The 13,692-nt window shown below is 42.4% G+C and overlaps 1 protein-coding gene across 1 annotated transcript in view; it reads right to left on the reverse strand.

Annotated features, from left to right (window-relative positions):
• SYNE1 (spectrin repeat containing nuclear envelope protein 1) overlaps nt 1–13,341 on the reverse strand; it is a 389,799-nt gene extending 376,458 nt beyond the window's left edge. The window contains exons 1-2 of the mRNA XM_045188911.3: nt 12,841–13,341; nt 4,142–4,430 (exon numbers count right to left, since the gene is read on the reverse strand). Of these exons, the coding sequence (XP_045044846.2) occupies nt 4,142–4,208 (67 nt within the window). The 5' untranslated portion in view covers nt 4,209–4,430; nt 12,841–13,341. The remainder of the gene's footprint in view (nt 1–4,141; nt 4,431–12,840) is intronic.
• Between the last annotated feature and the right edge of the window lie 351 nt (nt 13,342–13,692).

A 13,692-nucleotide genomic window follows, 5' to 3' on the forward strand; every position in this document is an offset into this window, starting at 1 on the left:
TCCAAAATATAAAGAAGTTATCACTGTTTTGTGCTGAAAATTGTGTTCTATTTATATGTGAGATACAATCATACAACATTCATTGTAGAAGGAGATTAAACCTGAGGGAGAACTTCAACCTGAATACAATAAATGGATTTTTGTCACTGTTTTGTGGCTTAATAAGAAAACGTAATCTCTCAAGGTACTATAAAAACCAGAATCTTCACAAAATAGCAAACTACAAAGAGCCTTAAACTCTTGTCACTATCTTCAAGAAATTTATAATCTGAAGAGTTTAGACATTTATTTCTTTAGATGTCACTATAAACTAAAATGACTCCACGTCACCTGTTAAAATGGATCCCCTTAGCCTTTCAGAGCAGAAAATGTATACATTAATTGTGTGCATTTAAAATTTTAATACCCCTGTATTATGCTATTGCCCTGTATTTGCCTTTAAGGTTATGCTTAAATTGATAAAAGTTACAGAAACACTCATTCTTCCTAAGATCAAATGAAATTCTGCACTGCAGCGTGTCTGCTCGTCTATAATTCAGGATCCCGCTTGAAACACTGTGTTCAGACGAGCACAAATATTGGCAACGGTGAAATACTGAATGGCTACAATGGCAGCTAAATTATGTAGCAATCTGTGTGTGCGCTTTAATTTTCTAGCACTAGAAATAAAAATTAAAAGCAGAAAAACAGCCAACAATTATGGTTGTGAACTAAATAAGCAAGAGAGTAAAGCCAAGTTGCCATTATTCAAAGCTACATGCTTAAAATTTTTTTTTTAATTTTTAATGATTTTTACATTTAATTTATTTTTTTAATTGAATTTATTGGGGTGACATTGGTTCATAAAATGATATAGGTTTCAGGTATACCATTCTGCAATACGTCATCTGTATATTGTGCCATGTGTTCACCACCCAGGTCAAGTCTCCTTCCATCACCATTTATCCCCCTTTATCCTCTCCTACCTCCTCCCACTGCCCTTCCCTCTGGTCATCACCAAACGGTTGTCTACCTATGAGGGTAATAAGAAAAAAAGCTACGTGTTTTTTGTCAGTTATACAGGGATCTGATGTGACCATAAAACCCAAGAGAGGAGAAAAGCATTTGTTAATCAGATTATCCAACCAAAGATGAGGGGATTCTAGATGAACGTTTTTACAGATTTGAACTTTGAAAATAGCAACTCTGGTTCTATTTAAGTTAATAGAAAATTATTTTTCTTCAAATAAATTCCCTCACATGTCTTACCTATCTGTGCAATAATGCCAGTCCTCCATTTACAAGGGACACAGCCACTGGTTTGGAAGTTCTAGCAGGCAAGCAGGGTTACGAAATACCCTCGACTGAAGCCAGGTCTCCCCTGCCCAGGGAGGCTCTTGCTTGGGCCTGAAGCATCCGTAAGCTGCACAGTGACAACTGAGAACAGGAGACATGCACCTCGCCAGCTGAACCAGCAGAATTAGCCCAGCAGATCAATATGCTAACAGACATGTCTGCCAGGTCCCCTTCTCTTCCAGACAGTTCATTTTGTTTCCACTGATGTGGGCCAGGCTAGATGGGCCAGTACAGACCTTACATTTTATAGCCATTATATGAGTATGCACTGTATGTATGCGTATGTATATATACATATATACATATATACAATGAAGTCATTGATGCTTAAAGCTAATAATAACTGTCTAGTGCTCAGGAATTTTATCTCTTTCTAAATTGTAAGGTTTATTTTTCTAAATTTGTCAGGTATCTTTATAACATGTTATAATGTTTTCTTTGACTAGAAAGGAAAAAAGTAATATACTAGGTATAGTCACTTCACTCTAAAATTACTAGTTTTTATACAGCATATAATATATAAGATCATTATCATTCTCACTGCCCCCCAAAATCTGAAATCTGCTGCACATTATCAGGCCTGTGCCTTCTCATCCAATTTTCTTCCATGGATACTGAAGCAGCTCACCATGCCACAGTGTTTATAGTTTCCAAAGCACCTTTTATCTATTGTCTCACTGAGCTTGACAACGATCCCAAGAGGGCTAGTCAGGAAATAGTCCACATTTTGCAAGTGGGGTCCCTAAACACGGAGATGTTGACTAGAACATCCATTGTCACAGGTGTGGGATGGGAGTGGGGGGACCCATTGCTTCCCCCACTCCACACATGCCTCCAGAAAAGCCTCTTATTGCCCTGACTGGTGTAGCTCAGTGGATTGGGCATCCTCCTTCAAACCAAAAGGTCACCTGTTCGATTCCGGGTCAGGGCACGTACCGGGTCGTGGGCCAGGTCCCTGGGTAGGGGCATGCAAGAGGCAACCAGTCAATGTTTCTTTCGCACATTGATGTTTCTCTCCCTCTCTTTCTCCCTCCTTTCCCCTCTTTCTAAAAATAAATTAAAATCTTTAAAAAAAAGAAAAGCTACTTATAGATCCACCACAAAAAGTATAAAATGAAACACTAAACATCAGTATTCTCTCTCACACCTGACCATCACCTTAAAAGAATTGTCATTCAAACCAAAATAAGAATAAAGTGGCTGTGAATTTAGAATCTGACTGAATTAAGGGTTTTTTTTCAAATTTACTCTTTATAATTTCCCTTTATTGCCAATCTCACCCAGAGAATTTTCCCATTGAATAAACTCAAGGGAAAATCTGCTTTATAACCTAATTATCTTCTCTACAGTGTATAAGGGATCTGTAGGTTTCCGTTCCATTTTTCCAAAGATGAGATCACTGAGGCACGAAGTGCACAAAACGGTTCAGTAATTCACACCCAAACAGCCAAGACAGACACAGAGGAACGAACCCCAAGTTCAGCGAGCCAGCTACCCAAGTAAAGACGTACAACCGAAACTGGAGATCCTTGGCACCAGGCACTCCCAGTCAGAGCTTTTTCCAGCCCACGGAGGAGGTCTATGCCTACACATTCAACAGAGATCTGTTCTTTCATCTAGCCAGGCTCCTTCTGGCATTTCAAGTGGGACCTTATAACAAGAAATGTGAAACAAGGACAGCTCACACTGAAGCATCAAAAGTCCGCCCAGTAACATGACTGCAGTAGCTTCTAATTGGTGGTTTCTGGTCAGTTGGAGACACTCCCACTTTCACTCATCTCCTGATTTCCTAAAGCTGGGAGAATGTTCTGGGCCATGATATCCAGATTTAAGCGTTTGGTCTGTATTTGAAAATGAAGCGTGCGTAATGAGAATGAATGCTGTGCACACTGAGTCCACTGCAAGCGAGAAATGTGGGGTAATGACAGATTAATATGATGGCTGTGGTGCAAAACCACATTGGTCACTTGCTGGAGATTCTAGAAAACCTGCAGGCCAACCTGCAACATTATTTTTAAGCTCTCTGGACAAAGACTAGAGCAAATCCCTGCTCCCTTTGGTATTTTTATATCCTAAAAATATACATTTGAAGCGTAGGAGAGAGAGCATGGGGACTGTGACAGAGAAGCAATCTTTTTGTATCTAAAGAAGATGATTATTTTTATGATTCAAGGGATATCTATGTTAGAAGAAAACTCACAATTAGGAATTCTTTATGAGCTGCCATAACACTTCACTGTTAATTCTCTTCCACACACAGTTCGTGTTTAGAGACAGAACTCTGGTAAAGAATGAATGCGGTCCACAGGCCGCCACTACCAGTTGGTCCCATCACGTCACTCCACTCCTTCGGCCTCTTTGCCTCCTGATGCTCAAAGACTTTGTTATAGTTCTAAGGGCTCTCTTGGTGGGGTAAGTAAGCTACTGGTTCACTTATTTGACAATAGCATAGTATTTGTCGACAACCTTATCAGGGCACTGTCCCGGTGTTGTATTGTCATTTGTTATTGAAGAATAGTTTGCAATAACTCTGAATTCCCACTGGACACTAAGTCACCATGAAGATCACACTAATGCAGACAAAAACCAAAATAAGAGCTTTGTCTTTTTTCTACATACAGAAGACAGAATCTGAAAATAGCGTCAACTAGTTTGAAAACACTGGGGTAAATGACGTTTTGCTATTCCTTGTTATCGTTTCATAACATGGAGTAAAAATACAAGCAAATGGAAAAGGTTCGGAGATACGCTGGTACATAAGGTGTGTTAACAGCAACCAAGACTAACGGACATTTGTGCCCCTTACCTTGCAGCCTTTGCATCACGTTGGCGATGTCCCGAGGAGACCGCGAGGCCGTCCTGGAGGCAGCCATGGCCCCTGCTGTAGCATGAAACCAGAGGCAGGGACTCTTCCCTCAAGGCCGTGCAGGACCCTGCCGCTCTAGAAAACGTTCTCGAACTTCATTTGATCTTTGGAGTCCTAAAGCAATCCCAAGCACTTGCAGCAGTCAGCGAGGAGACAGCGCCTCCAAAGGTTAAACCTCTTCTTTTTCTTCTTTTGTTTTAAGACTAGCCTCTTACAGAGACTCAGGAACCTGACAAACAAATAGAAAATGTACAATATAAAAAAAATCCTCGTAGGTCACCATAGGGCTAAAATAAGAACTACTTCTATTCAATTTGAACAGATGATTCATTACCAAGTGAAATGACTAATGTGATAATACTTATAACTATCAAGTACTAAGCAAATACTAGGAAGTTTTATGATAGTTGATAAAAACAAATACATACACACAAGACATATACAATAAAAATCAGGAGCTAAAAGGAGAAATGTTCACTTTTATTTCATGTTTTCTTTTTAAACTACATACTTTTTTCCATGGATCTGTGAAAGTGAAAGTACTTGAAACACCGAGTTCTTTCTCAGTGCTCACAGTTCTCCTACCTAGGCTGTGGCAGCCTGCTTTGCACAAGATATTTTGCCATTTTTTCTGTACACTTTCCAGGAATGAAATAAAATCTTAGCTCCTAATAACAATTTGATGAATGAACACACTTCTAATTACATTTCTATTAACAATAGAAATGTAAAAGTATTGCATTCTAAAATTTTGAGTTTCAAATATTCTGAATTTTGAAGTAATAGGTTCAATAGGTTTGATTTAGTGTTATTTCTCTTCAAACAGAAAGATTCTAAAGTAAGTTGTAAGGCTGGATTAGGGTGGGTTAAGCAGACAAGATATTTTCCTTCTTCTTCCTGAGTTCTCTGCTTTAGTCAACTTTAATTCATAATTCTTCACTGGGGGATGGGGAAAAAGAGGTAGGAGAGCAGTTGCTGAAATCTTGGCATTGAGACATGTACTTGGAACAAGAATTTTCTAACCCTAGGCTTAGCTGAAGAGAAGGTCTTGCCCCAAATGGATTAATTAGTAACAGAAAGAAGAGGAGAGTGCAAAATACGCCCAGAGAAAGGAACTTAACCACAAGGCCAAACTAAGAGGGGCTATGTGAGAGTGACACCTTATTACACTCATCTCTGCATCAGGGTGACCAGGGGGAAGGAAAGGAATGCAGTTGGGGGCAGGGGAGGATGCTAAAAGCTAAACTGTAAGGAAAACACAGCACGTGTATGGGGGATGGTCCACCTGGCAAAAGGAAAAAAGAAAATAAGAGGAGTCTATGAGTGCTATCAAAATTATATTATAACCTGATTGTATACAAACAGTATTATTTATAAAAGATTGCTTAAGTAGGAAAGTGTAATTACAATGGACTTTAAGATGTCATTATTAATATTGGTATATAATGGTTTCTGGTTAGAATGCACAAATGCAAAGCTGACAGTAATATCTTTTTTACCAAAGATTACCATTTTGAAAAGGATGCAAAACACTGCACACTGCTACCACCCCATATGAGAAAGCAACACAAAGATGTACTGGAGCAAGAAACGTGTCGTGGTCCCTTAGCAAGTTAGGGGGCAGGGGTGGGGGTAAGGAAGAGCATTAATCGGTGAAAAGGCAGAGCCATGCTTCTCTTGGCTACTTGAAAGGATAATTACTAGATGCATTTAGAACCAATACTTGGCAGCTTCTGGGCTGGAGGGTGTTTCTCAGTGGGTAGCTGTCCAAGAGATTCTCCGAGAAATAACTACTCATGGCTTGCCTATCGTGCATCAAGGCCTCCAGGACTGCTGCAATTGTGTGCCCATTAGCAAGCAGCCTTCAGCTCCTGGGGAGAACTATTCCACCTGCCCACATACAAAAGCTACCTTAATTTGAAAACTTAATAGACAGTGAGAAGTGCCTGAGAAATCTTAAAAGTGGCTCTCTAAGGTGTCATAAAGTTAGGTTCTCCAAATGCAATCCTATAACTTTCTGAAATCTGCCTCTCTATTTACATACATACAAAGTAGGGATGAAGAAAGAAATTCATTTTAATTCAGATATCCCACACCAAGCCAAGCTCAGTCCTGGAGTTCACGGAAGGTTAAGACATGGCCACCGCCACCAATCAAGGCCCATGGGATTAAAAGTGATTTTTTTAAGTCATTGCCTTATAGATCCCCATGTTCCGACCCTCTTCCAGTTCTCATTCATGTTACACAATAGATTAATACTGAAATATGTATCTCTTCTTCCCTCCCTGTTTGAAACCACATTGAACTCAGAATGTCTCTGCTGTGTCCAACCTCAGCTTACGCACCCAGTCTCACTTCTGCAGTGTAAATAACACATTCTGAGTGTCAGAGTTCAGTGATGGGGGTATGAAGATGGATAGGACATATCATCTACTTCTTTGAGGAGCTTAGAACATATCAGAGATATAACAGAAAAGAAAATATATCATTACCGTGGGTATGTGCAAATATGCCCATGAGGGATACAAGAAATGGGCACTAAGTCAATGTGGAAGTTCCGAAAAGTATCCTGGGAGGGAGCTAACCCCTGAACTGAGTCTTGGTAAATAAGTTAGAGTTATTAAAAAGTGAAAAATATGAAACATGCTTTGCAGGCAGAATGAGTAGCTCGAGGAAAGGCAGGGGCATGAGAAACAGCATGATTCTGTGTGACACTAGCGAGCGTTAGACAGTGAAGCGCTCCTCCACCAGGTGCCATTCTGGAGCGAGTCTGGGGAAGCAGTCGTGGCCCTGTGCGCTGTGCTCAGAAGTCGATCCTAACTCTCAAGGAGGTGACAGGAAGTGACTGATGGAATTTAAGCTGGAAGTGACCAGGTATAATCTAGATTATTTCAGCTATAGTTTTAAAGGGGATATTTGAGGAAGTCAAGGCTGGAAAATACAGGAAGATCACTTAGAAGGGTATCTCAGGAGTCCACGTGGGAGACGACAAGAGACCAAGGTAGTACCGTAAGTAGATGGCAAGATCCCCTCCCCAAAATTTAGGAGGCAAAACGTGTAGGACTTGATGATTGGTCGGGATGGGAGATAGGGAGTGGGAGGAGGGGTGGGCGGTATCTCAGAAGATTCACAGGACCGTGACTTGAGATTTTGTGGGCCATGGTGCCATCAGCTGAGCTCAGCAGAAGGACTTGCAGATTTTACTTCCCAATATTTTTACTTCAAACTTTCATATCCTTGCTTAACAATTCTTCATTGCCCCTTCACATCACCCCTCTGCATGACACTGTCATCTGAAGAAACGCGAATGATCTCTACATACCCAGCCCAGGACTCACACCCTGCTTGAAACTTCCTTAGGCAGACCACCACCCATTCGGCACTATTTTCCCTCAATTCCTCCAACACTACCAATCTACACTATTGTACCTATGATTTGTCTTATATTTGTCACCATGATTAACCTTATCTCACTCTGAGACCATTGTTAGTCTCAACTCACTCAAACTAGACCATGAACATTTTGCAGGTATAGAGATCATAAGTCTTATTGCTTGGACATCCCACCCACTGATACCAAGGATAACCCTGAGCACCTCCTAGTCCTCAATACATTTCTGTTTTATTAAACCAAGTTCATAATCCTTTACCTCTACAAGACAACCCCCAGAAAACCCCTTCTTGCCCGCTGCAAAATAAGTTGATGCAATATCCTTCCTATTTTAGAAACAAGATAAAATATTTTGCATGTATGCACATATTTCCTCTTTTGAAAAATTATGATACTCTCACATTATACTGATCCTTTAACTTAAGGTGACATATGATCTGATTTAAAAAAAATTTGAATTAATAAAACAAAAATAATAAAAGGAGCCTGGAAATTATACTATGTGAGTTCTAGGTTTAACTTTGGTCCAACTAGCTGGGTGATTTGGAGCTAGTTCTGAGGTCAGAGGTTCTCAACGACGGCCTGCCATGGGGAGCGTGGTACCATGACATGCACTCACTGAGGACTAAAAAGACAGACTGAGTCCAAATTCTGTCTCTTATTGTCCATGTGACCTGAAGAAAAGTGAACTTGTCTGAGTGCTTGTTTCTTCATCTGTAAAAGGAAGCAATTTTAAGCTAGTAAATTTAATTTTATCCTGCATAAAGTAAGGTAGAAATAATCTATGTATAATGTTCTTAGCAGATTATCTGGCAAGCATTAGAGTTTTGGCAATAACTGGCTCCCATTTTCCCTCCCCTGCCCTTGGTTTCTCTACTGCAATTTGAGAGAGTAGCCTAGAGTGAAGAGATGCTCTCGAGTGTGCTTTTCAGTTCCAAAACCAATGGCAGCACAAGTGACAGCTAACACAACTACTGGTATAAATTCATGAAATCTTAAAGTTCACTCCATGAACTGACTGAGTACCTAGCAGTGGTTGGGGGCGTGACCTAGGGACCTAGAACATCAGAGGAAGGTTCAGCACCATCCAGGTGCTCACTATTCCCAGGGTAATCAAAAGAGGTTTAATAGGTGAAGGACATTTTAATAGCTCACTTTAATAGGTGAGAGGTAGGGGAAGGTAGGGGAGCAGTGAGTATCGGGATGGAAGGGAGAATTAAGTAGACATTGCTGGGTTGTATACCAATTAGCCATCTCTGCACTATTTCCAAATCTTTCCAGCAGAAGGAACTGAGATTACCATGTAGCTAAGTACATCCACCATACCTAATAGAGAGGTAAGATTCGTGTGTTTATTATTTCATAGAGCAAAAAAGTATTGAGAAACTTTTTGACAGTGGTACTAATAGCAGTGAACAAGACAGGTAAGCCCCTCTCAGAGCTTATGTACCAGAGGAGGAGATGATAAATCAACATTACAACAAAGCAGAGTGTGTGACATAATGGAGAAACACAGGGTTCTGCGGAAACAAGCTGAATGCTCAATCAATAACCATTTGCTGTATTTATTGTGCAGGATGCAGAGGGATTTTAAACTACCTGCTATAGGGATTCTCCAATCTAAACAACATACCCTTCTTAACACCAGCCCCTGTGAAAAGCACAGCAGCGAATCGTCCCAAAGCGACCTGTCCAGGCTAAGCAGAGTGGACAACTGGCTACTAAAGCAATTTCTTGTTTGTGCCCCTAAAAAGGAATACACTAGAAAAACCCTAGAAGAAACACGACTAGGTCACAAGAATACATCTTAAAGCAATGCAACTAAATTCTTAGGCATGAGGAAGCTACAGCAGAAACTTCCAAACCCTGCAACAGCCAGAGATGATATGGCTCATTTCCAGCTGAAAAAGATGAACTGACACCATAACACATAAACTGATTCACAGCACTTTGCTGGAGTATATTTGAAGTCTGGATATTTCTTAATCAGCTGGCTAAATATGTTCGAGAATAGCACTGCTATTAAAATCTACTATTAAACAAAAAAAAAAAAGCTAATGAATACATTTCAACCCCCTTCTATCTATGTTCTTTGCTAGAATGAGTTTCATAAGTGTCTAATTTTAAGTTTAATTATTGTTTTTCTCTATTCATCCCTTAGTGATGGTACTAATTAATGAAAAAGCTAAGATGGCTAAATGGTATAAAGATGGGAGATGGCTAAAGGGAAGAAGAGGGACACCCTGGAGTTATTATAAATATATTACTAATGTATGTGTGGGAGAGGTATCAGTGAATAGTGCTGGTAATTATTCACTGGTATGAAATATTCAGGGTAACATAAGAATTGGCCCTTACCCTGGGCAAGGGTACAAACCAGAGCAAAAATACAACCCAGTCATCAAAAGACAAAGTACACAGCTAATTGTCCTAAAAGATATTGTGTCATAATTCAACTTTATTTTTGTGAGCCTGGAGTATTACTCATGCCCAGAGACATCAGCTGCCTTTCTACCATACTCCACTAGAGTACATACCACACTCCTTGCCAAACATTAGCTCTCATTGGATTAGTCCACAAAGAATCTCACTGGGTTAGCACACTGAAGAGGAAGAGAAATTCAGATTTCCTCGCAGGGGAATCCAGGGTCTTGTGCCTGTCACCTTCAGGCCACAGGGTGTGGCTATAGCATCTAGAGCTGGAGCCACCCAAGAAAATGCTACCAACCGTGCCCTGTCATGAGCTTCGCACATCCTGTTTCAATTACACCTCCTCTCATTTCCAAGAAGCTGTTGCATAATTATCAGAGAGCAGGTCTTAGGGTAGCACACTACGCGTGTCACACAAGCAATTCTTGAAAATTTTTAAATGGCAAACTACCTTTCTCCTATCCCTACTCCTTTGCAGGAGAGAATCAAGTGGGAACTCTTGATATGGGGACAATGATGACAGAAATAAACCAGTGGGAAGAATCTTTAGTAAAGAAAGATAATCAGCTGTAAAAAAGAAGAAAATTTTACCCTTTGCAACAGCATGGATGGATCTGGAGAACATTATGCTAAGTGAAATAAGCCAGTCACAGAAAGACAAATACCATATGATTTCACTCATATGTGGAATCTAATGAACACACTGAACTAACAAGCAAAACAGAGACAGGCTCATAGAGAGCAGGATGACAGCTAAGGGGGGGAGGGGTAGAGGGGGAAGGGATTGAGCAAAATGGAAAAAAAGGACCCAAAGACACGACAACACTGTGGTGATTGCAGGGCGGGGGGAATACAAGGGGACCAAATGGTAGTGGGAAAAAATACAATAAAATAAATTAATTAATTTTAAAACAGAAAGATAATGAGACTATACTACAAAAGCTGAACAAATATTTTCAAAGGTTAGCAATAGTATCTGAGTCAGCCAAGATGTGCCTTTATCTTCTGCATGAAACATTTTCAATTAGCCTTGATCTGGCACATTTTATTCTAAATTTGCCACAAAGTAATGAACAGATTCAAACACACACACACACACACACACACCATAGGTGAGTCCTATTACACTGTTCTGGCGATGACAGGAACTTTTTATCCATATTATTAACCTTTTTCATCCTGGGGAACAGCAAGCCTCTCAAAGAGCCAGCCTCATGACTCATGATTAAATCAGCATTTTACGCACATGTGGTCACATTAATAACCTTTGTCTAATTGAGAATTATTACACTTTTTCTTGGATAGGTCTGGCTTCTGTATACAAATGTTTCCTTTAGGAAGGGGGCTCACAGGGGAAGACAAACATAGGCAGCAATAAAAAAATAATAATAATTCATTTTGAACTTTCTTAACCTTCAAAGAAAAACTGCAGCTACATCCACGTTGTCCACTCCGAACTGAGAAGCTAAGAAGTGAACATTCCAGGATGCTAAGGCCGGTTTCACAGCTGATGCTTCTCGCTGGGCTGGACCTGCCTCTATTTATGGAAGAGGGCCTGAACTTGCAGCATCCACGATGTCATCGAGGCAGCGCACGGAACCCGTGTTCCAAAGGGCTTGCTTTGCTTTGCTGCTGATGGCGGCTTTATTCCGCACTATTTTCCAGCCCCTTGCCTTGCACCTGCCGCCCTGGGAAACACCATTTCACAGAACTCCTCCGGCGGCAATGCAAAATCTCTGTCTGGAGAGGAGATGAAAGTTATCTTGCCCTCTAGCGTAGGCTCTCCCTGGAAGCATTTGCTAGGTGGCAGCTGAGTAGAGTCTGAAGCCTGGGCCTCCGATCAGGCTTCCAGCCCAAGGCTGTGCGACCCATTCCCCCTCCCCCAGCCCTTCCTAAAATAGTCAGGGGTGGAGGAAGGGAGGCTCCTAGATTGTGTTCCACGCCCTACATCTCCCATCTGATAGTAGCAACAGTGCCGACCATCTCAATAAGAGGGTGGCTGCCTTTTGCTTCTTTATCATTGGAGCCCAAAGCTGTGCCGCGAGCGGAAATGACAAGTCAGAGAGGGGGGATATTAATAGGGACAGCTACGTACAAGATGCCAGTAGCACGCTCCCCATCTCCAGTCTCCTCATCCAAGAGTGTCACACGTACACACACCGCTGCCACCATCACCCCCTCCTTTCCATCAAGTACGCACAACCGGCGCAAGCAAGTACAAACTTGCTTGCAATTTTGTCTGCAATCTCTTCAGCTTGCACCCATATTCTCATTCCATTTACTCCTTTCCCCTACCTCCGCCCCCTTGCCTTTTACCTTCTCTCTCCCGGGCTGCTTCAGGTTCCAGGGAGCGCCGCGAACAAACGGCCGGCCACGGTCTCCGCAGCCCGGGCGCGGTTGCAGGGCTGCGGGGAGCCGGGCCGCCCCGGTTCTGAGCGGAGTACAACACGCCGGGCCGGCCGGCTCCGGATCCGCAGCCGCGCTCCCAGGGGCTCGCTTGCACACTCGCTCACTGTGCGCTTAGCTGCTCCGCGACTCTACCCTCCCTCTCCAATCGGGTCCTCCTCCCGGCTGCACCCTGGGGTTTTAGGCCTCCCCCTCCACCCCCTGCACCTCCCCCCGCTCCAGCGCACTAATGCTCCTTCCCGAGGGGAAGGTCGGGTGGTGGGTTCAGTCTCCAGGTTGGTCCTCGCACTACCCTGAGTCACCACACCCCTCCTGTCCCCAAGCCCCACGCCCTGCGCCAGGCTCGAGGTTGCGCTGGTCCCTAGAAGAGCACGGGAGGGAGCCTGGAGGCTGTCTGGCAGGCCTGCCTTACCTCCTGGAGATGCACGGCCTCAGGCGTTTCTCCGCAGCTGCAAAGCCAGTGCTGTGACCCACCCTCTGGGTGAGCTTTTCCTCCGTGTTCACCTCCCGGGAGTCCAGGAGGAAGGAAGTAGCCGAGAGCCCCAGCAAGAAGATGCGCTGCACCGGCCCCCAACTTTTGGCCTGGGTTTCCACTGCTGGGTTGACCTTTTGGAGCAGAACCTATCTTGAAAGGCTGGGGAAGTGCCCCGATGGTCCCAGGAAGGAAGTGATGCAGTTCAGTAAGAACATTCCACCGGCCCCTTCTACACCGATTTTCAAAGAGATAATAACAGCTGACCTTTTGACTGTCAAATCAGTAGTAAATAATTTTGGGAAGACTAGTCAGACTTTACAGGGTTTTGTTATTGCTGTTTATAAAGCTCAGCTCTCTTGAGAAGGAACTTCACATCTTAATTATATTTATTCCTGATTATTCATTAAGATGATGCTGAAGAATTGCCTGCGGTTTTTTCAGATGCACCATTTAAGTCTGTTTGACTCTTTTATCGCAAGTCCTCATAGTGTAGAAGAGATCCCGGGGTTGCCTAGTAGCACGGGGAGAATTATTTTGTTGTGGTTTTATGGTTTCCAAGCAAAGTCAAACAGAGTCTCTCTTGACCAACAATGAAGTCCAAGTCCAACAGGATTGTGACAACTAAAATAATTGAAGCTATGTCGCAATCATCTTAAGCATAATAATTACGCCCTCGAATCCTCAATGTGAAGAAAACAGTTTTCTATCCTCCAAATTTGCTGAATGGAAGGACTGGCTGATGAAGCAAAAGTTTCTCTTTCTCTCTCTCGCTGCCAACACGTCACTATT

The sequence above is a fragment of the Desmodus rotundus genome, chromosome 11 (genome assembly GCF_022682495.2).
Source record: "Desmodus rotundus isolate HL8 chromosome 11, HLdesRot8A.1, whole genome shotgun sequence".
Classification (NCBI taxonomy): domain Eukaryota; kingdom Metazoa; phylum Chordata; class Mammalia; order Chiroptera; family Phyllostomidae; genus Desmodus; species Desmodus rotundus.